The 20,757-nt window shown below is 53.5% G+C and overlaps 1 protein-coding gene across 1 annotated transcript in view; it reads left to right on the forward strand.

Moving 5' to 3' along the window:
* Positions 1 to 1,707: 1,707 nt before the first annotated feature.
* pmfbp1 (polyamine modulated factor 1 binding protein 1) overlaps positions 1,708 to 20,757 on the forward strand; it is a gene marked incomplete at its 5' end in the record, with an annotated part of 113,285 nt that continues 94,235 nt past the window's right edge. Inside the window, 2 exons of the mRNA XM_084437394.1 lie at positions 1,708 to 1,719; positions 3,198 to 3,344. Coding sequence (XP_084293520.1) covers positions 1,708 to 1,719; positions 3,198 to 3,344 — 159 coding nt within the window. The remainder of the gene's footprint in view (positions 1,720 to 3,197; positions 3,345 to 20,757) is intronic.

The following is a 20,757-nucleotide window of genomic DNA, read 5'->3' on the forward strand; positions in this document are numbered from 1 at the left end:
AGACAGACAGCGAGGTAGACAGGCGGCTAGGTAGACAGACAGCGAGGTAAACAGACAGCAAGGTAGACAGACAGCAAGGTAGACAGACAGCGAGGTACTGTAGACCAACAGCGAGGTAGACAGACAGCGAGGCGTTTAACAAATAAAGAGGTTGGAGATTCACCCCTGGCTGTTCTAATAACCTGTGTGAAGATGCCGGGAGGGCGGGGGCCTCTACTGGCAACCGATGATCCACCCTTAAGTTGGCGGGGGCTAGGCAGATTCTCACATACACGCGCGCGCGCCCGTGGCCTGCTGTGCTGCCAGCAGCAGGCTCAGTAGTCAGTGGATCAGCCCGGCCGGCCCTAGACGACGGCCCGTGGCGCCATCAACAGCGCGGCTCTCTGCAGGCTCCGCCCCCGGCTGCAGGCTCCAGGCAGGCAGGAGTGAGTGAGTGAGCTACTATGGTTACGGAAACTCAAGTCAAAACTTTGCTAATGGATATCTATCCTCTGTTATTGTGGTGCTCTTAATGAAGCAACAGCTTGATAACAACTGACTCTCCTACTGGATGTTTTGTGGACTTTAAATAGGTTGTGCTTCCTTATTTTCCTGCTGTCCGGTAATGTTCAGTTCTGCATTTGGATTACAAACAACCTCTCCGCTGTGGTCCGGTTCTGTATGAACGCAATTTACCCACCATAGACATACGTCCCCTCTGACAGAGAGCGTGCAGAGAAAGAACGGCGCCAGAGATTAATCCGGTTGATCGTGTACATGATACTTGATCAGTTTATGAAAAGGTTTACACTACGCCTCTGCAACCGATTGAAATTGCAACTGGTTTGGGACGGTTTATTCAGATTGAGATGTTTATATGGAGTATTTTTATTCAGTTTGGGCTTTTAAACCTATTATAATCGGATTATTAGGCTCTATGTAAACGTGCCTATAGTCACCCCATGATCGGATGGGATAAGTAGATGAGGATGATACTGATGGAATGCTAGACGGCAGATATTATACTAAATTGCCAGTTTGGAAACCTACTGTAACTGTCTACTGTAGCTGTGTACCTAGGACTGGAATGAGGAAGTGATTAGCACTGATAAGATACTGTAAGGACAAGCGATTACAAGAATTCCAATGTACCTGTACTCGTTACACCTGATGAATAAACTTTCTATTCTATTCTATTTTGCTTGAGCTTACAATAGGTACAGATATGTCTCACTTTTGAGGAACATTTATTTTATGAACTAGCACATTAAGCACAATGCTTTTGATAAATCAGCTCTCAAACATGATACGATGCCCTCCTCTGCATGCCTGTCTACACACCTGCCTACCGTGGGAATCCTGATCCATTTTTCTTCCCGTGGTGAGGAGGGGAGCGCGTGAATTCTGGATGATCCGTCAAGGCATCAGTCCAATGAGTGGTTTGGCCAGTCCATTAAACAGCGGACAGAACCATTAATATCAAAGTGCCGTCTGAAGCCCCTCTAGAGTGCTGTCAGCTCGGGTGCCGGCGCTGGAGTTCCTAGAGCAGAGAGTGATCAGAATCAAGATGGCTGGCAATACCGACTCATCAGTCAAACCTCTTTGAACTAGGGTCACAAAATTCCAGGAATATCCACAAACTTCCCTTTATGGGAATTAACGGGAATGAACTGAAAATGTATGGAAATTAATAGGAATAAATTCAGTTTTCCAGTTTATTTCCGTTTAATGTTTTCAGAGGTGAGTGTGCGTGTGTTTCTTTGTCTTGTCTGTTAGCAGGATTACGCAAAAACTACCAAACCGATTTTCATGAAAGCCAACCACGGCCGCCCATTCACCTCCAGTCATTTTTTTGTGACTTTGGGCTCAGGACCGCTAATTTCTCCAGGGTGATAAATAATTGGGATAACTGCCGACTTGGGCTTAGGAGTGAAAAATTCCCCTCCTCCTCCACTCACCTAAGGAGCCAAAAATTCATTGTCGATTGAAATGGCCATATCTTAACATGGGAAGGTCAGGGTTTGGATTTGCATAAAGCTGTCGGCCTAACGAGTGCAGTAATACCAAACATGTCCTGGTCGCATGCACGACCAAAATGCATTCATGGGCGGAGGTCTGTGCTCCCCGAGCACCATTGCTAGTTCCCATTAATTTCCATTAATTCCCGTTATCAGGCTATTAAGTGACACTTCTCTCATGTACCCCCCATCCCCCCAAAAATTAAAACATTACATTTCCTATCATCGTATCAAGAGCCACGCTCCATATCCAGATCACTGTACTGTACATAAAGTAGCTGACCTCAGTAAAAACCCTCATGCTCTCAAACTGTTTATTGTTCCGACTGAGGCGGTGAAATGCAGTCACATGCAACCAAACGAGCATGTAATTGGCTGATCCAAGGTCAATTAAATCTTAATTACATTGGCCGACACTAAACATAATGTACTTTTTTCACCCGCACTGTGAAAAGGGACATGGTTTTTATGTGTGTACGTTTGTTATTACAGAGCATCCAGGTGCTTGATAAATTGATCTTTCTTATCAAGGGAGTTTTTTTTTACATTAATTAATTAAAATGTTTTCATTGTATCCTTGAAATAGTAATCATCAGCGTCTCATTCACGGTCTGTTTGAATAGCTTCTATTGTACATTATACTCCACAGCCTCCTCTCAGAAGGTCAGTGTTTTGTTACCTGTGTTTCTCGGAGATACGCTCTCTTTTCCGGAGAAAGCTGTATCGCCAGGGTCTATTTAACTATGGTGAATGGATTCCAGCTACACAGGCGTTGTCTGCTGTAGCCTTTCTGGGGAATATCATATCTTCTGTCACCAGAAATTGGCACATTGATTGTCTCCAAGGCTTCTCTGGAGTAGCTGAACAGCCCGCTCTCCTGCGTCGGCTGTTCTCTTAGTTTGTCTGTATTATACTGTACTTATCTAGGGAGAGCTGGTTACTGGCAAGGACCTCACAATACGACACATGGGTCACAATATGACTGTATCGCGATACATTGCGATACGATACAATACATATCATGATACATTACGATACTCTACGTAATTTACTGAAAATGTAGAAATACAGCTGAAAATACAACTCCAGCCCCCGCTCCCTGTGTGTGTGTGTGTGTGTGTGTGTGTGTGTGTGTGTGTGTGTGTGTGTGTGTGTGTGTGTGTGTGTGTGCGTGTGTGTGTGTGTGTGTGTGTGGAGGAGGTGGAGGAGCGAGAGGCCCAGGTCCAGGAGCTGCAGGACACCATCACGGAGCTGCACCAGGAGATCACCAGGAAGGACCAGGACAAGCTGAGCCAGCTGCACCAGCTCCACCAGCTGGAGAGCACCGTCCAGAAGCTCACTGAGGAGGTAGACCCCCTCACTGGGCAGATAGACCCTGTAGAGAGACCGCTGTCTGGGTAGATAGACCCTGTAGAGAGACTGCTGTCTGGGTAGAGAGACCCTGTAGAGAGACCGCTGTCTGGGTAGAGAGACCCTGTAGAGAGACTGCTGTCTGGGTAGAGAGACCCTGTAGAGAGACCACTGTCTGGGTAGAGAGACCCTGTAGAGAGACCGCTGTCTGGGTAGAGAGACCCTGTAGAGAGACTGCTGTCTGGGTAGAGAGACCTTGAAGAGAGACTGCTGTCTGGGTAGATAGACCCTGTAGAGAGACCACTGTCTTGGTAGATAGACCCTGTAGAGAGACTGCTGTCTGGGTAGAGAGACCTTGAAGAGAGACTGCTGTCTGGGTAGATAGACCCTGAAGAGAGACCGCTGTCTGGGTAGAGAGACCACTGTAGATACTAGAGAGAGACTGCTGTCTGGGTAGAGAGACCCTGTAGAGAGACCACTGTCTTGGTAGATAGACCCTGTAGAGAGACCCTGTAGAGAGACCACTGTAGATACTAGAGAGAGACTGCTGTCTGGGTAGAGAGACCCTGTAGAGAGACTGCTGTCTGGGTAGAGAGACCTTGAAGAGAGACTGATGTCTGGGTAGATAGACCCTGAAGAGAGACTGATGTCTGGGTAGAGAGACCCTGTAGAGAGACCGCTGTCTGGGTAGATAGACCCTGTAGAGAGACTGCTGTCTGGGTAGATAGACCCTGTAGAGAGACTGCTGTCTGGGTAGAGAGACCCTGTAGAGAGACCACTGTCTGGGTAGATAGACCCTGTAGAGAGACCCTGTAGAGAGACTGCTGTCTGGGTAGAGAGACCCTGTAGAGAGACAAGGCCGATACAGACCGGCTCTGAGGAGTTGTCCTCTAGCAACGCTGGCTCCTGTAGCTCTTCATGATGAAGAGTGTATGCACGCCGTTGTTGTGAGAAGGTGAGCTCATACTATGTTGTGTGTGTGTGTGTGCGCGTGTGTGTACTGTATGTGTGTGTGTGTGTGCATGTGCGTGCGTGTGTGTGCGCATATGTGTGTGTGTGTGTGTGCACGTGTGTGCGTGTGTGTGTGCATGTGCGTGTGTGCGTGTGTGTGTCAGGTGAGGAGTGGTGAGGAGTCCATTGCCCAGCTGAGACAGGAGCAGGTGGCTAGAGAGACCTCGGCCACCCCCTCGTCTGGAGATGTGAGTAATGTGGGAAAACTCGGTCAAAATACCTCCAGCACTCATGCATAATACACATACTGCACATATACTGTACGCATGCATGGGATACATCCTAGCGGCCATGATCTAATACCTTTGCCTTGTGAGACCATCCTGATTTCCGCAAGAAGCTTGAGTGACTCTAACACCCCCCCCCCCTCCCCAAGATTTTAGTTATTATAGCATGTACATAATCCCAGCTAATTCTAATTCAACTTGTACATTTGTAATTTAAAAATTGAGTATTAGAGTCTATTTGTAGCATAATCTTGGGGCCGGCATTTCACTGTGACTGTACACCGTACATTACATGTGACAAATATAAGGAATCTCTCTTAGTTTCTCTCGTAAATCAGTCTGGATACTCCATAGAGATGCATTTGTGCCAGAGCGGATCATCTAGCCAATCAGCGTTCCAAGAGGGCGGGTTTAGGCCGGTGACAGCGAAAGAGCGGTTGAGGTGACAGACGGTGATAGGCAGACGGTTCATCCAATCACCTGCCAAGTTTTTTATTTGGAAAGTGCCCTTTTCCAAACAGTTTCCAACTGAGAGTTCCCCAGATGGTTATGCAAAGAAAAACATCTGGCGCGTCAGGTTACTTATACCTGCCCTGCATTCCACTCTGCCATTCAAGACCGCGCAGTGATGAAGGCATCAGGAAACACACAGTGAACTGGCGAGCACTTTGGACCAGGACAGAGTTTAATATTCTCAGCTGTCAAACTGTCCTCTGTCCGCCCAACCAAGCAGAATAGCCTGCCAGCACAGGAGTACAGTCATTCATATTCACTCCTCTGTATTTGACAGAGTCTCCATTTGTATTCACACATCAGTCACCCATTTCTTATTAACGATGCACATCAAAACAAAAAGGCATTCATTCACACTTTACACACTCGACACCATTACAACACACAGGTCTGTACTGGAGTCACGCGGTCTGAGGTCGACAGATCTGCAGCATTCTGAGGGGCTGCTTTTTGAGAGAGATAGAGAGAGAGAGACACAGTGAGAGACAAAGAGACACAGAGACAGAGAGAGAGAGGCAGAGAGACACACAGACAGAGAGAGAGAGAGATAAAGGCAGAGACAGACACAGTTACAGAGACACAGAAAGAGAGGCAGAGAGACAGACACACAGAGGGACAGAGAGAGAGAGACATAGAGACACAGAGAGAGAGACAGAGAGAGAGAGGCAGAGAGACACAGACAGAGAGAAAGGCAGAGAGAGACACAGATACAGAGACACAGAGAGAGAGGCAGAGAGAGACACAGATACAGAGACACAGAGAGAGAGGCAGAGAGACATGGACACACAGAGGGACAGAGAGACAGAGAGACAGAGAGAGAGACAGAGACAGAGAGACGGAGAGAGAGACGGAGAGAGTGAGAGACACGTCAGCCTGGGATGTGATACTACAGGCCTGACGTGGGAGCCCTGACCAAGCTGAATAGCAGCCCCCCCCCAGGCCTGCCCCCCTCCAGAGAAGAGACAACTATCTCTTCACATAATACACACATCTGGCAGTCAGCCCGGACTCAATGGGAGTCGATTAACTCTAATGAATTGTAATATTGTGCAATTTTAATCAGCCAGTAATTCCGTATAATTACCTTCTAATTTCTGGATGGGATTAGACCGCAATTACGTGCGGCGGGCGAAGGAGGGAGTTCAAGTGGGGAACAAACGTGTGTTTTCCCGGAGAGGGGGTTTCTGAGTTCTGGAGAGGGGGTTTCTGAGTTCTGGAGAGGGGGTTTCTGAGTTCTCGTTTGTTTGGGTTTAATATAGAAATTGCGCAACATGAACGGGGAAGTCTCCGCTAATTGAGCGTGGGAGGGTCAGGCAGCACGGGGCGGCGGCGTAATCATGGGTCGGGCTGACCCAGCAGACGGGCCAATTACGACCACGGCCGCCTACCTAGCGCCCGATCACTGATGAGCCTCCATGTTTCGTCCCGGTGGATTCGTGACTTTCCAGCATCCAGCTGCGCGTTCCTTCCCCAGAACCTTCCAGACCAGCTGAGCAGTTCGGACTTGATTGGTCGGACTGCTCGAGTGGGCTGTTTTGATTGGTCCGCCTGCTCCGGAGGGCCAGTGGACTGTTCTGGCCAGCGGATAGAACTTGATGCCCAGTAATGTTCTCTGTATTGTAATCTATTGGCACAGGACAAAACCCCTTGAGATGAATCATCTCGTAGCGTGCGCAGACCTCCTCCTTCCCGAGCGGCGTTCCACTCGACCGCCACAAACGGCCTCTAAGCGTTGCGGCGTGCGGATTCTGGAAACCTTCATGTTCGACCACGAACGTTCCTCTTGAGTCTTGTTCCCATTCCTCCATCTCTGCAGTCTCCTCCACCTCCCACTCCTTCCCCTCTCTCTCTCTCTCTCTATCTCTCTCTCCTCTCTCTCTCTCTCTCTCTCTCTCTCTCTCTCTCTCTCTCTCTCTCGCCATGGAGGCAACGCGTCAGAAAAGGAGAGCCAAAGTCGCACGACATTAGTCTGGCGGTGGCGGCGGCGGAAGAGAGCCATTACTCTTCCCTGACAGTATCAAAGAGAGCGCCGCGGCCGGGACGAACCCCTCCCTCGCCGCGCGCCACTCGCAGGAAATTGCCTCATACTTCAGCGGGGCGGGCAGGGTGACACGGCGGCGACACCCACGCATGTGTCACTTTCAGGAGCCCGGGGGCCCCTGGGTGGGAGCGAGGCTCCGGTGTGTCACGCACACACACACGCACACACACACACACACACACACACACACACTGCCCTGGGGAGCAGGAGGGGAGACCGCCGCCCCGGGGAACTTGCTGGCCGAGGAGACTGGGGCTGGGTTAGAGAGGCTGGGGCTGGGTTAGAGAGGCTGGGGCTGGGTTAGAGAGGCTGGGGCTGGGTTAGGGAGACTGGGGCTGGGTTAGAGAGGCTGGGGCTGGGTTAGGGAGACTGGGGCTGGGTTAGAGAGGCTGGGGCTGGGTTAGGGAGACTGGGGCTGGGTTAGAGAGACTGGGGCTGGGTTAAAGAGGCTGGGGCTGGGTTAGAGAGACTGGGGCTGGGTTAGGGAGACTGGGGCTGGGTTAGGGAGACTGGGGCTGGGTTAGAGAGGCTGGGGCTGGGTTAGGGAGACTGGGGCTGGGTTAGAGAGGCTGGGGCTGGGTTAGGGAGACTGGGGCTGGGTTAGAGAGGCTGGGGCTGGGTTAGGGAGACTGAGGCTGGGTTAGAGAGGCTGGGGCTGGGTTAGAGAGACTGGGGCTGGGTTAGAGAGGCTGGGGCTGGGTTAGGGAGACTGGGGCTGGGTTAGAGAGGCTGGGGCTGGGTTAGGGAGACTGGGGCTGGGTTAGAGAGGCTGGGGCTGGGTTAGAGAGGCTGGGGCTGGGTTAGGGAGACTGGGGCTGGGTTAGGGAGGCTGGGGCTGGGTTAGAGAGACTGGGGCTGGGTTAGAGAGGCTGGGGCTGGGTTAGAGAGACTGGGGCTGGGTTAGAGAGACTGGGGCTGGGCAGGGCTAGACTCACAAGTTAGTCATTCTCTAAACGCTGCCCTCAACTAGAGACTGAAGACATTCCTCCAGGTTTCGTCACTAAAAGTTGGTGGAAACAATTTGAGAAATTGAAAAAATCCTGCATTGCAGAACCAATCCAACGTCTTCAGGGCGGGCCTTCCTAATGGGGCAGTGAATGTTTTGTTTTGATCTCCACTCTAGTTTATTTGGAGGTCATCATTTCCGATAAGGCGGGTCCTTCACCCTATTGCAGATGTAGTCAGTGGCTCTGATTGGGAGCGTCGGTATCCGGCACTGTTCTAGCGAAGATTTTCAATTTAGATGTCTCCAGACTTTCGGTGACGGAGATCTCCAAAGTCGGGCATCTCGAGACTATAGTAGAGGGTAGTCAGGCTGAATGTCCATGCCCGGGGAAGGTGCAGGGTTCGGGGCCTCTCTCTGCCCGGGTTCAGCCTGTAGCCTGGAGCGTGTAGCGTGGGGACTTAGCGTTGAGGGCTGCACCCATCTGGGGTAGGGATGAAACAGAGGGTTAAGAAGGGTAATAAAGTGGTCTGGCTCAACAATAAATCTCACATTCAGGGGGATGCTGAGGGACCCCACTCCTAGTGGTGTTGACACACACACACACACACACACACCCACACACGCACAAACACCCCACCCGTTAAGAGCTGTTGTACCTCTGAACCCGTCTTTGAAAAGCGAACGAGCTAACGAGCGTTTCGGGCTAATGCTGTTGTGAAGAGGAGCCTGAGTTCAGGACGGGACAGAAGGATCCAGGGCCGTCGCCGTCGACACTCGGTGAACGCGCCGCGTAATTGGACGAATCGGACGAAAACGCCGTCCTGGGTGAGCAGCCCGGCTTTGTGGCTCTGCGCTAGTGTGACATTTCAGATGTTTAAAAAAACAAACAAATCAAAGCCCCAGTAAGCTGCCGCGCAGCAGGGGATTGGCGAGGGTTCGGCCGAGCAGCCGCCAGGGTCGCTCGTTGTTTCGCAGATGAGGACGACGACGTTTGTGTTGTTTTGAACAGAGAATGGAAAGCAGAGAGGTTGAACCTTTTTAGGGAGAGAGGGAGAGAGAGAGGGTGTGTGGTAGTGTGGTGGTGATGGCGGCGCTGTGGGGGGGTGGGGGTGTTGTTTATGTGTCCTCTCCCTGTACCACAGCCCATGACCCCCTGTGAGGACCTCCAGAGACGGACCTGTGTTTACTGCCATCGGGAGACGGCCTTTGTTGTGATCGTGTGTGCTCTCCGTCCATAGCTCTGTTTCCAGGCTCCTTTCATTGTGCGCTGGGGGGCCGGCGGGCGGGTGGGGGGTTGGGGGTGGGCGGGGCGGGGGGGGGGCGTTGGTGCAGACCTCCGCCTCTCCTCTCCGCTGCGGCTCCTTGATTAGAGGGAGGCAGAGGCAGAGAGCTCTCAGCAGAACTCTGTTTTATATTCATCAAAAGAGCCGGCTTTGATTTGCTCCCTCTTTGACGCCGTGTGACAGCGGCACGCTGCAGCAACGCGGCCGGTGCTGGGGAAATTGCACGTTGACCACTCTCCTCTCCTCCTCTCTCCTCTCCTCCCCTCCTCCTGTCCTCCCCTCTCCTCCCTTCTGCTCTCCTCCTCCCCTCTCCCCTCTTCTCCTCCCCTCTCCTCCTCCTGTCCTCCCCTCTCCTCCTCTCCCCTCTTCTCCTCCACTCTCCTCCCCTCTCCTCCCCTAACCTCCTCCTTTCTCCTCCTCTCCTCTTCCCCTTCTTCACTCACCCTTCCTCTCCTCACCAGTACCTCCCGTCCCCAATACGGCCCTCCTCTCTCTCTCTCTCTCTTTCTCTCTCTCTCTGTCTCCTTCACTCCCTCCCTCTCTCCAACCCGCAGGCTGACCGTCTTATTAATTTCTCTATTATTATTAATATAGCCTTTTTCACTCAGACAGGCTTTCTTTCTCCAAGGTCACTTTCTCCAAGATTTGCTGAGCAGAGAATGTCACCCCCCCCCCTTTCTCCTCCTCCTCCTCCTCCTCCTCCCTACAGAATAGTTAGTCAAAGTCTATAGGTGGGCTTAGAAAAAGAGAGAGAGAGTGTGTTGCCTAGTGATTAGATGCTCATCAAGACTGTCTCACTGGCCTCGGGTGAGAAAGCAGACCGCCGTCGACGACGGCACGTCATTAAACGGCGCTGTTCCCCGTCGATTGCAGTACGCAAGTGACCGTTCTCGACCACGCCCTTTCCTAATAGGAGAACGACGCGTGGTATTGAGTCAGTCGTTAATGATCCGTTTTTGTCTCACCTGTTAGTTCAGTTTTAAACCACGGAGAATCATAAAATATGGTGCTTCAGAGGTTTATACGGTCAGTTTCAGGCCAGTGTAAACGCCTCCTGGGGAAGCTCCTCTCCTCAAGAGAAGACTGGGAGGCCTCCTGAAGGAGCTAGGAGAGCCCGGGAGACAACAAACAACAAAACAAACAACAAACATCTTTATTTGTCATACAGTGAGTACGCACACACGGTGTAGGCGGCAATGCCGAAACACACACACACACACACAAGTGACTGGAGTGTCCACCGATTTTTTTTTAACCCATCTTAACCCATCTCGTCGTCCTTCCTCCAAGGGCAGCCAAGGTCAGACAGTAGGCACCGTTCACGGGCCGAGCAAGTGCCCCTGTCCGTCTTCGCCGGGGGCTGACAGCGTTAACTATCTGCACAGAAAGGCCACCGTGAGGCGACATTACGAGTCACTGTGCCACCGTGCCGCACATGAGCGATTTTGGGTTTCAGCGTCTTGCACAAGGACACTTCGGCACACCGGGACCGAACTGGAGACCTTGCGATCCCCGGCCGGTCGCTCTACCTCCTGAGCTATGTGCCGCCCCAACAAGGACCGGGGGACCCAGAATGCAACACGCCTCCTGGGTGGCGCTCAGGGAGAGAGCGCATGGGACTCGGTGACCTTCAGCTCCGCGTGGGCAGCCGTTAGCAGAGCCGCTAGCAGAGCCTCTAGCAGAACCGCTAGCAGAGCCGTTAGCAGAGCCGTTAGCAGAACCGTTAGCAGAACCGTTAGCAGAGCCGCTAGCAGAGCCGTTAGCAGAGCTGCTAGCAGAGCCGTTAGCAGAGCTGCTAGCAGAGCCGCTAGCAGAGCCGCTAGCCTAGCAGGCCCCTGTAGTTTCCTCCGCGTTTACACAGGAGCACATCCTATTACCACCCTCAACTAGCAGACCAGTCAATTCAGCACAGTCTTTGATAGCTCAGACTGAAATCACATTCACACATGCGCACGCGCGCACACACACACACTCGCTCTGCTCTCCAAACACTGCCACCCCCCCCCCCTGCGCACACTGCGCCAGAACACACACAAACATCTACACACACACACACACACAGACCCACACCCCTCTGTTTGAACAGGACAGCTCTGTGCCGCAGAGGCCAGGCTGGTTATTAACAGTGTAAATTATTAAAGCAATTTCGAAGTGTGCAAACAGTAGCAGGGAGGGGTGAGGCGAGGCAGGAGCGTGTGTGTTGTGTATGTGTGTGATCCATGGTGTGGGACGGACCGACTGAGGCCATTTGCCGTGTGCTTTATCCCTGCAGTGGCCCTGCTAACAAGGTCACACACACACACGCGCACACACACACACACACACACACACACACACACACACACACTCACACAACCACCCAAGGTTAGCTGTCTGGGAGGGGAACATGCTTGGGTAATATTTCACCTTCTCTTGGCTCCACAAACCCCATATACACACACGTGAGCACACACACACACACACACACACACACACACACACACACACACACACACACACACACACACGAGCACGCGCGGAAGCGGTTCCATTTGCATTTCACAGTAGGACGCAAGTGCCGACCGAAGCAGTGTTCCTCAGCGTTCGCCGGCCGTTCCCTCCGCTCCGTTCCCTCCGCTCCGTTTATAGTCCCTCATACTTCACAGCCAGCGTCGCATTTGATGGGGCCTCCCCCATCTTAGGGTTCATGAAACGTGCTCCGTGCGCAGGGAGGCGAGGCCCGTCTGTCTGTCATATATACATAAATACATGCCGAGCTCTCGGGTGGGCTGGAGGCAGTGGGTATTCTACAGCCGCGCGTTTCGTTTCGTTTGTGTTTGAGATGTGAACTCGGTTACATTATCTCAACACCTCTCGCTCCCCCACCCCCTGTTTTGCTTGAGCAAAGAGTCCTCCTTCGAGTACAAAGCGCGAGGCGGCCCCTGGAAAGCGCCGCGCCGCCGACGCGGAGACGAGCGCCCTAGGAGAGCGGGCTTCAAAGCGCCGTTGCGTCGCGGTCGATGTTTGCGAGTAACGGCCCCGGCCTGCCGGTCACCAGCGTGGCGTCTGTAGACCGCCGACCGACGTGAGCGCGAGTATCGGAGCTCCCGCCGTGCGGTTCGCGTCTGACCTCGCTGTCGGCTAGCCGGGTCCCGGTGTTGCCGCGGCCTCTGGTCAGGACCTCCCTAACTGCCCTCTCTCTCTCTGAGCTCATCCGGCCAATCACACCGCCCTCAGATGTCCACCTGACCCGCTGAGAAGCACCCTGGGCAATCAATCAGCTCCCTGGCCCTTTCTGCTCTTGACAGAAGGAGAGAGAGAGAAGGAGGGAGAGAGAGGGAAGGAGAGAGAGAGAGAAGAGGACCTATTAATCCCTGGAACGCTGTACTTTGTGTCAGAGGGAGGGAGCGTCCTCCTGTGAGGCCGGTAAGCTCAGGATCCGTGGTGCTGCTGGGGAGGCGCCGGTGTTAAGTAGACACGGAGCTTCAGGCTGCTTCAGTCCACTCCACTTCAGAAGTCCTCCATTGTAGCGCAGAAACCAAACTAACCCCCCATAATCCGTCTCAGAGTACAGGGAGCGGGTTAGTTCTGCCCGTATGTGCTGGAGACCGGCTGCTCGTCTCTCTGGAGGGCGTTTTCTCTCCTCTCCTGTGGGGGAGGAGGATGGGGGGGGGCTCTTTGGCCTTGCATGACCCTCCAAAAGGCTCTGGTGGATTCCAGCGCATAGAGCGTCCCCTCAGAGACCTCTCTGGCTGGGACGAGGTGCAGGTGGAGATACCCCTGTCTGGGAGGAGGTGGAGATACTCCTGTCTGGGAGGAGGTGGAGATACTCCTGTCTGGGAGGAGGTGGAGATACTCCTGTCTGGGAGGAGGTGCAGGTGGAGATACCCCTGTCTGGGAGGAGGTGGAGATACCCCTGTCTGGGAGGAGGTGGAGATACCCCTGTCTGGGAGGAGGTGGAGATACCCCTGTCTGGGAGGAGGTGGAGATACCCCTGTCTGGGAGGAGGTGGAGATACCCCTGTCTGGGAGGAGGTGGAGATACCCCTGTCTGGGAGGAGGTGGAGATACCCCTGTCTGGGAGGAGGTGGAGATACCCCTGTCTGGGAGGAGGTGGAGATACCCCTGTCTGGGAGGAGGTGGAGATACCCCTGTCTGGGAGGAGGTGGAGATACTCCTGTCTGGGAGGAGGTGGAGATACCCCTGTCTGGGAGGAGGTGGAGATACCCCTGTCTGGGAGGAGGTGGAGATACTCCTGTCTGGGAGGAGCTGGAGATACTCCTGTCTGGGAGGAGTTGCAGGTGGAGATACCCCTGTCTGGGAGGAGGTGCAGGTGGAGATACCCCTGTCTGGGAGAAGGTAGAGGTGGAGATACCCCTGTCTGGGAGGAGTTGCAGGTGGAGATACCCCTGTCTGGGAGAAGGTAGAGGTGTAGATACCCCTGTCTGGGAGGAGGTAGAGGTGGAGATACCCTTGTCTGGGAGGAGGTGCAGGTGGAGATACCCCTGTCTGGGAGGAGGTGCAGGTGGAGATACCCTTGTCTGGGAGGAGGTGCAGGTGGAGATACCCCTGTCTGGGAAGGCACAGGCGGTCTCCCTCAGGGTTCAGGAGGCTGCGTCCCCAGTGTCGTGTCCACCTGGACGTCACCGTCCTGCCAAGCGGGTGGTCGCAGGTGACCTTGCTTTTTTCCCATTCCAGAGGCCTAGTACCGTACCTAAAAGTCCCGGTCACCTCACCGACCTGCTAATGAACCGCACACGACCAGGGTCAGACTGAAGGACGGTCAGATAAGGGTCTCTATTCGGGCTTGTGTGTATATTTGGGTTTTATATTTAGATGTTCTTGGGTTCTGATGAGTCTTTTCTGATAGCCTCCTTCACGGTCTCCTGCCTGCCACCAGCGCCCGTTCACCTTCTCCGCAAAGATGAGCTCCAGTCATCAGCGCCCGTTCACCTTCTCCGCAAAGATGAGCTCCAGTCATCAGCCGAACAGTCGAACGGCGACGCAAATCCTGACGAGGGCGTGGGTGTGTTTTTGTTTGTTTGCCTTTCCAAGGGCGTATTGTGCTTCGCCTGGGGTGTTTCTGTGTTATTGAGAGAGAGAGGTTTTTCCTTTTGTCGTGAACCGCGGCAGCGTCATCGCTTTATCTGCGTGCGTGCGCGTACCTACGTTTGGCTGCCCTCGCGCTGCCGTCTGAAGCCAGACTTCTCGATAGGGCCGCCAGGACTTGGTAGCGCTTTGCTTTGTTCTCCCGAGAGAGGGAGCCCAAGACGGCGGAGAGCGTCGAACAGGAAAAAGGTATCAGATTCAATATTCCTTCTTCACCGGATGGAGGGAACAGACTTATTCTGCGCACTTGGCATGCTGCGAGGCCTCTTGGCTCATGGAAATAGTAAAAAAAAAGAAAGAAAGAGAAGAAAAGTTGCGATATTAGTGTCAAAGCAGGAGCAGACGCCCCCCCCCCCCCGCTCCTGATCTTATCAGCGATAAGTTTAGCAGAACCCAGAGGATCAGGATAAGACGCAGGGTGGGAGAAACCACCCCCCACTCCCCCGCATGCCTAAAAACACCTGTCCCCTGCCTTACCGCGGATTCGGCCGGCGTTTGGGCTCTCGGCGGGGGTTAGCTGCGGGGCCGCTGACCCGGGGAGGCGAGCGGACGGACGGACGGACCGGGCCGCGGTCACACCCGAGCGGGCGCCGTGATTCCGGGGGGTCGGAGACGAGCAGCAGGCCGGTGGGGGGGACTGGATTATTTGCGCGCCGCCGCCGGTCACGCCTGAAAGGAGCGGACGGGGAGTGTGTGTGTGTGTGTGGGGGGGGGGGGGGGGGTTTCGGGGGGGCCGGGCAGTGCGCGCTACGGTACAGTCACACCTCGCTGGGCACTAGGGGGGTCCGGGGAGGGCCGGGGCGGGCCGGGATGAACACCATACACTCGGGAGGCCCCCCCGGTGGCCGAGCCTCATGTCTCTCATACCAACAGCACCCCCACTGCTCCCGGGGGGTATCGCTGCTGATAGCAGCCCCTGCAAGGCGGAGATAAATGCTCCTCGTCGATGATGGAGGGAGATGAGGGGGCTGCCGGTCCCAGGCATTGTCTTTCTGTTTTGCAGAAACTGCGATGATATGAAGGATAATGTGAGTGTGTGTTTGTTTGTGTGAGTGTATGTGTGTGTGTGTGTGTGTGTGTGTGTGTGTGTGTGTGTGTGTGTGTGTGTGTGTGTGTGTGTGTGTGTGTGTGTGAGAGAGAGAGAGTGAGTGAGTGTGTGGCCCTGCAAGCCCTTGTTTTTGGAGCGAGTGTGCCTGTGTGTGTGATTATGTGCAGCCGATTCAGGTAACTGAGAGTGCGTGGACTGGGTATGGATGCGAGCAAAGTGTGTGTGTGTGTGTGTGTGTGTGTGTGTGTGTGTGTGTCTGGTCTGGCTGTGGACGTGATTGTGTTTTGATGAGGTCTCAGTGGTGCGCCTGGCTCTGGTGTAGTTGAGATGCTCGCCGTCTCTTTCCCAATTTGACAGCTGATGGGATCTCAGATGGAATGTGTGCGTGTGTGAATTGCCAGAGATATACATAACGACCTCATCTCTCTTCTCTCTCTCCCTCCTGTATTCATCCCCTCCCTCCCTCTCTCCCTCTCTCTCTCCTTCCCTCCCTCTCTCTCCCTCTCTCCCCCCCCCCCCCCTCTCTCCCCCCCCCCTCTCTCTCTCTCCCTCCCTCTCTCCCTCCTCCTCTCCTCCTTCTCTCTGTTGTCTGTCCATGAGCATTCCCAGGCATTGCAGGCCACAGCCACTCACTCACACAGCATTTTCTCATGGCTGTGGTCCCACGCTGTCTTTGTCGAGCAACGGGTGTGTGTGTGTGTGTGTTCGTTCGTGTTAGCCAGGAGGCCATAGAGCTGCCATGGATTTTTAGCCGGCGAGAGACGCCAGCAGGGACAACGCGCACGCTTACTAGTAAAATGTAAAATGGCTGTTGTGTCCATAGCTAAGCACCAATACACACCACTAATCCCCGTGCTTTCTGCTGCCTGCTCCAGAGAGAGAGAGAGAGAGAGAGAGAGAGAGAGGGAGAGAGAGAGAGGGAGAGAGATCAAGGTGAGTGAGAGAGGCATTGATTCAGACATAGCTCTCTGCTGGGTGTGTATTGCTATACTGGGAGTCATTGTGAAAGACCTCCCTCCTCTCCTGTGGTTAGTTGGGCCTTTCTGATTTACCATCCCGGCCCTTTAATGATGATGGTGTGTGTGTGTGTGTGTGTGTGTGTGTGTGTACTGCCTGCTTGAAATTCTAGCGTCTGTGTGTGTGTGAGTGAGCATGTGTGTGTGCCTGCCTGTTGTATAGCCTACTTGTGTATGTGTGTGTGCGTGCGTGCAGAGTAATGGGTCGCGCGGAGATAGCAGCTCTCTAATCTGATTGGTCCTGAAGCTGTGCCCCCGGCGTGATTTGTCTCGTCCGCTTGCACATGCAGAGTGGGCTTGATGTTCAGCTCTCCCCCTTTCCCTCGCCACGCTGAGAGAGAGAGAGAGAGAGAGAGAGAGAGATGCTACTGTGCCGAGGGGGGTGGGGGTGGGGGGGGGCAGGTAAAGAAGCACCCTTCACTCCCTGCCGGGCTGACCCTGCTCTCTGAGGGACATTTCTCTTAACGAGGCGCTCGTTCGTCCCCATCGCCCCTCCCCAGCCCAGCCTGGAAACTTTCCAAAACTCCAACGGGATGCTCCTCCGATAACCTCGAGCAAACACGCACGCACACACACACACACACACCCAGGCGGCCTAGTGCACAACCCTGTGTGTGTTTTACAGTAGAACTAACCACGGTGTTTTCTCGCGGCATCCAGAGAGCGTTTCAGGGCGAGCGACAACTCTCCTAAGTAAGCAGCTGGACACGTGTGAGGAGAAGACCAACGCAGTAGAAACGTGAGTTCTCACCTCTGCCTAAAATGGATCAGACGCGTTTCTCCGTGATTGCGCCGTCGGAATGCGCGTTACCCCGGCTGTTTAAGAGAGCGGCGTCCAGGACTGCGTGGCAGTTTCACAGCCCAGCTCTCTCCCATTGTGCTGATGGGAAATGAGTCCAGTAATGACATGTTTCATCTCACAGCCAGAATGACCGGCCGTTTGCAGGCTTTCAATCCCCAATCAATGAGCAACGTAAAATATAGAACATTACGGAATGACTGTGGAAGATTGCATGGACTGAAGGACTCTCCTTTCCATTCTCTATCCTCTCCAAATGGCCTCCAGTAATTTGGTGCCCTGCAATCAGCAATATCAAGATTTGATTTGCCGTACTGAACTATAGTACTGAAATTACTAGAAGTGTCTCCGCCTATCGTGTGCCTTTGTAAGTTAGCTATGTATCCGATGTTTGATTATCTACAAGTTTTTCCGAGTTGGTGCGTGGAGTGCGTTTTAAACATTGTTTAGACAGGAGAGATCTCCAGCTGCCTAGTGTTCTGTCAGTGCAAACACATTCAGGACAGAGAGCAAGTGTTTTTAGCTTTCTGTGTGTGTGTGTGTGTGTGTGTGTGTGTGTGTGTGTGTGTGTGTGTGTGTGTGTGTGTGTGTTTTTAGCTTTCTGTGTATGGTTTTAGCTTTCTGTGTGTGTGTGTGTGTTTTTTCTTTTACATAAACTGCTTTTTCCTGAGCAAACCACCGCTGTTATATTATTCATCAAGCAGACATAGAAGCACATTCCCCTGCAGCAAAATGGAGGTGCGTCAGGCAGCCGCAGAGCGCATTAGACCGTTAGTCACATGGACAGAGCTGGAGGAACCGGAGCCCCTCCGCTCCTCTGGGGAATTGACGCCCGGTGACAATGGAATTCATTTCCAAAGGGTTAGTGCGTGCGTGCGCGCGCGTGTCTGTTTGTGTATGTGCGGTGTGGGGTTTCTTTCACGTATGTGCGTGTGCGCGTGTTTTTTTGTGTATGTGCGCATGCCTGGGTACCGTATGTGCGTTTTTGCATGTATGTGTGTGTGTGTGTGTGGGGGGGTGTGTGTGCCTGTGTGTGTGTTTGTATGTATGTGTGTGCGCCTTTGTGTGCATGGCTGCGTGCAGTGTGTTTGCGTCTGTGTGTGTGTATGTGTGTGTATGCCTGTGTGTGCGTGTGCGCGCGTGTGTGTGGTGACAGGGCTGCGGTAATGAGCCTGGGCAGCAGCCCACTTTAGTATTAAAGGCACATCTCCCTCCCTTTAAAGGCAGTAAAGCATGCTGGGAAGCAGTGAAATGTTTACAGCGGTGTGGTTGGCTCCCGCTGCAGAGGCTCGGCCGCGGACGATATTACTGCTCCGCTCTAATCAGTCATCCCTGCCCATCAATCAGGGCTCCGCCCCCACTGACCCCCCCCCCCCCCCGCCCCCCCCGAATCACAAGGACACTTTTAATGCCCTCCTACCAGGCTTATAATGACCAGGCCCGGTGACGTATTTCCTCCATTATTCATTATTTACATCCGGGACCCCGGCAGAAGATGGAGGCTGAGGTTTGCGTGTGGTTTTCAGAGACCCGTGGCGACGGAGGGGGGGGCGAGGGGGGTGGGGAACGGTCGAGGGGAGGTGTGACGTTAGAGTAACGGAATGCACTCAGCGGACATGGACGGCCCACAGCCCCTGCATTGTTCATCACCTCGGGGGCGGAGGGTGGTTTATTCATCGTTCCCGCGGGTTTCGGCGCAAGCTGTCCACTCATACTTTTTTTTCTGTGGATGAATGCGAGCATGGCCGCCGGGGTGTTAAGTGAATTTCGGGCTTTGTCCCGCCCCCGCGTCATCCCAGCGCAGCCGGGCTTGGCGCTCGGCCGACCCGTTATAACGGGACGCCAGTTGGACGCGGTTTGTCCAGAGTGGCGCGGCTGCCGGGCCCCCCAGTTTGAAGAGCACGCCGGCCGGGATTGCCGTTGCACGCAATCATCACTTTGGATTAAAAGTTGTTGTGATTTTAAGTACTCAACTCCCCTCGCCAGAATCAATAAAGCCAGTCGATAACCGGACCCTCGGCTGCTCTCCTGCTCGCTATGGAGGCAGAGCTTCAGCTGGAGGCCTGGCTGTCCGTCACACACACACACACGCACACACACACACACGCATGCGCACACACACACACACACCGTGCAGTGCACGCTGAACACCAAACTCAGCCCCAACACCATCCAAGCCTGATCTAATTTGCCGTTGCTCTTTGAGGTCTCTTTCTGTTGGGCCTATCAGACGTTTGATGGACACGGCCCCGTAGGGACTCTTCCTCCTCTTCCTCCTCATCCTCCTCTTCCTCCTCTTCCTCCTCTTCCTCCTCTTCCTCAGCATGTCTGCTGCCGCCCCCGTTCTGTGTGCTTGAAACCTCTCACGTCGTCGAGAGCAGACTCTGATTAAAGAGTGGTAATATGTATCTGTATATAATATTCTAAAGCTAAGATAAGATAAAGTTACTCCTAGATGCGAACAGAAACGGATTTGCTTCAAGCCCGATCTTGAAAGGTGTTTCGTTTCATTTCCTCCGTTTGCATTTGGAGGAGAGAGGAAGTGAGGCGGCCTACAGGCGCTTCCTGTCTGGTCCTCTCTCTGATCCAGCGTGGCGTGTTTGATTTCCTCCCTCTGTTTACGGCCTCTTCGTTCCGCTGCTAATTGAGCAGCGATAATTACCACCCGGGGAAGAGGCGCGGCCGCTTCGCACGACACAAACTCACCGCTGCTCTTTTCAAAGCCGTCTATTTTTACACCGTCCTATCTGTACCATCTACCCCGGCGTGTATGTCTGTGTGTGTGTGTAGGTGGCAGGTGATGCACAGTAACGCGCTCCTCAGCCAGTGTGTGGAGTACTCAGTGAACAAACAGCGTGATTAGACTCTGAAAACACATTTATTAGCGAGCGCCCCCCTCAGAGGCACAGGGGAGGCCCATAGGAGCACATGGGTTGCCATGACGTTAGAGATGGGTTATTTCTTTATTTCCCTCCCGCTCTCTCTCCCTCTCCCTCTCTCTCTCTCTTTCTCTCCCTCTCCTTCTCTCTCTCTCTCCCTCTCTCTCTTTCTCTCCCTCTCTCTTTCTCTCTCTCCCTCTCTCTCTTTCTCTCCCTCTTTCTCTCCCTCTCTCTCTTTCTCTCTCTCTCTCTCTCTCCCTCTGTCTCTAAGATTGCTTTTAGATTGCTTTTAATTTTCTAAGTAAAACCTCTCCTGGAGCTGCTGTTAAGATGAGAAGCTTGGGTGAATGTGTGAGTGCGTGTGTGTGTTTGTGCGTGTGTCTGCCTTGCCTTTGTGTGTGTGTGCGTGTGTGTGTGTGTGTTAGTGCATCTTTGCCTTTGTGTTTTTCTGCTCAAGCTAGATGGGGAAGCCGTTGGACCTGTTAGAATGCTGCACCGGCCCGACTCTTGGTAACGACATTGAATAAGTGCGTCTCTCTCTGTGTCGTAGGGCGCATGTG

The sequence above is a fragment of the Borostomias antarcticus genome (assembly GCF_949987555.1).
Source record: "Borostomias antarcticus genome assembly, chromosome: 4".
Taxonomy (NCBI): Eukaryota; Metazoa; Chordata; class Actinopteri; order Stomiiformes; family Stomiidae; genus Borostomias; species Borostomias antarcticus.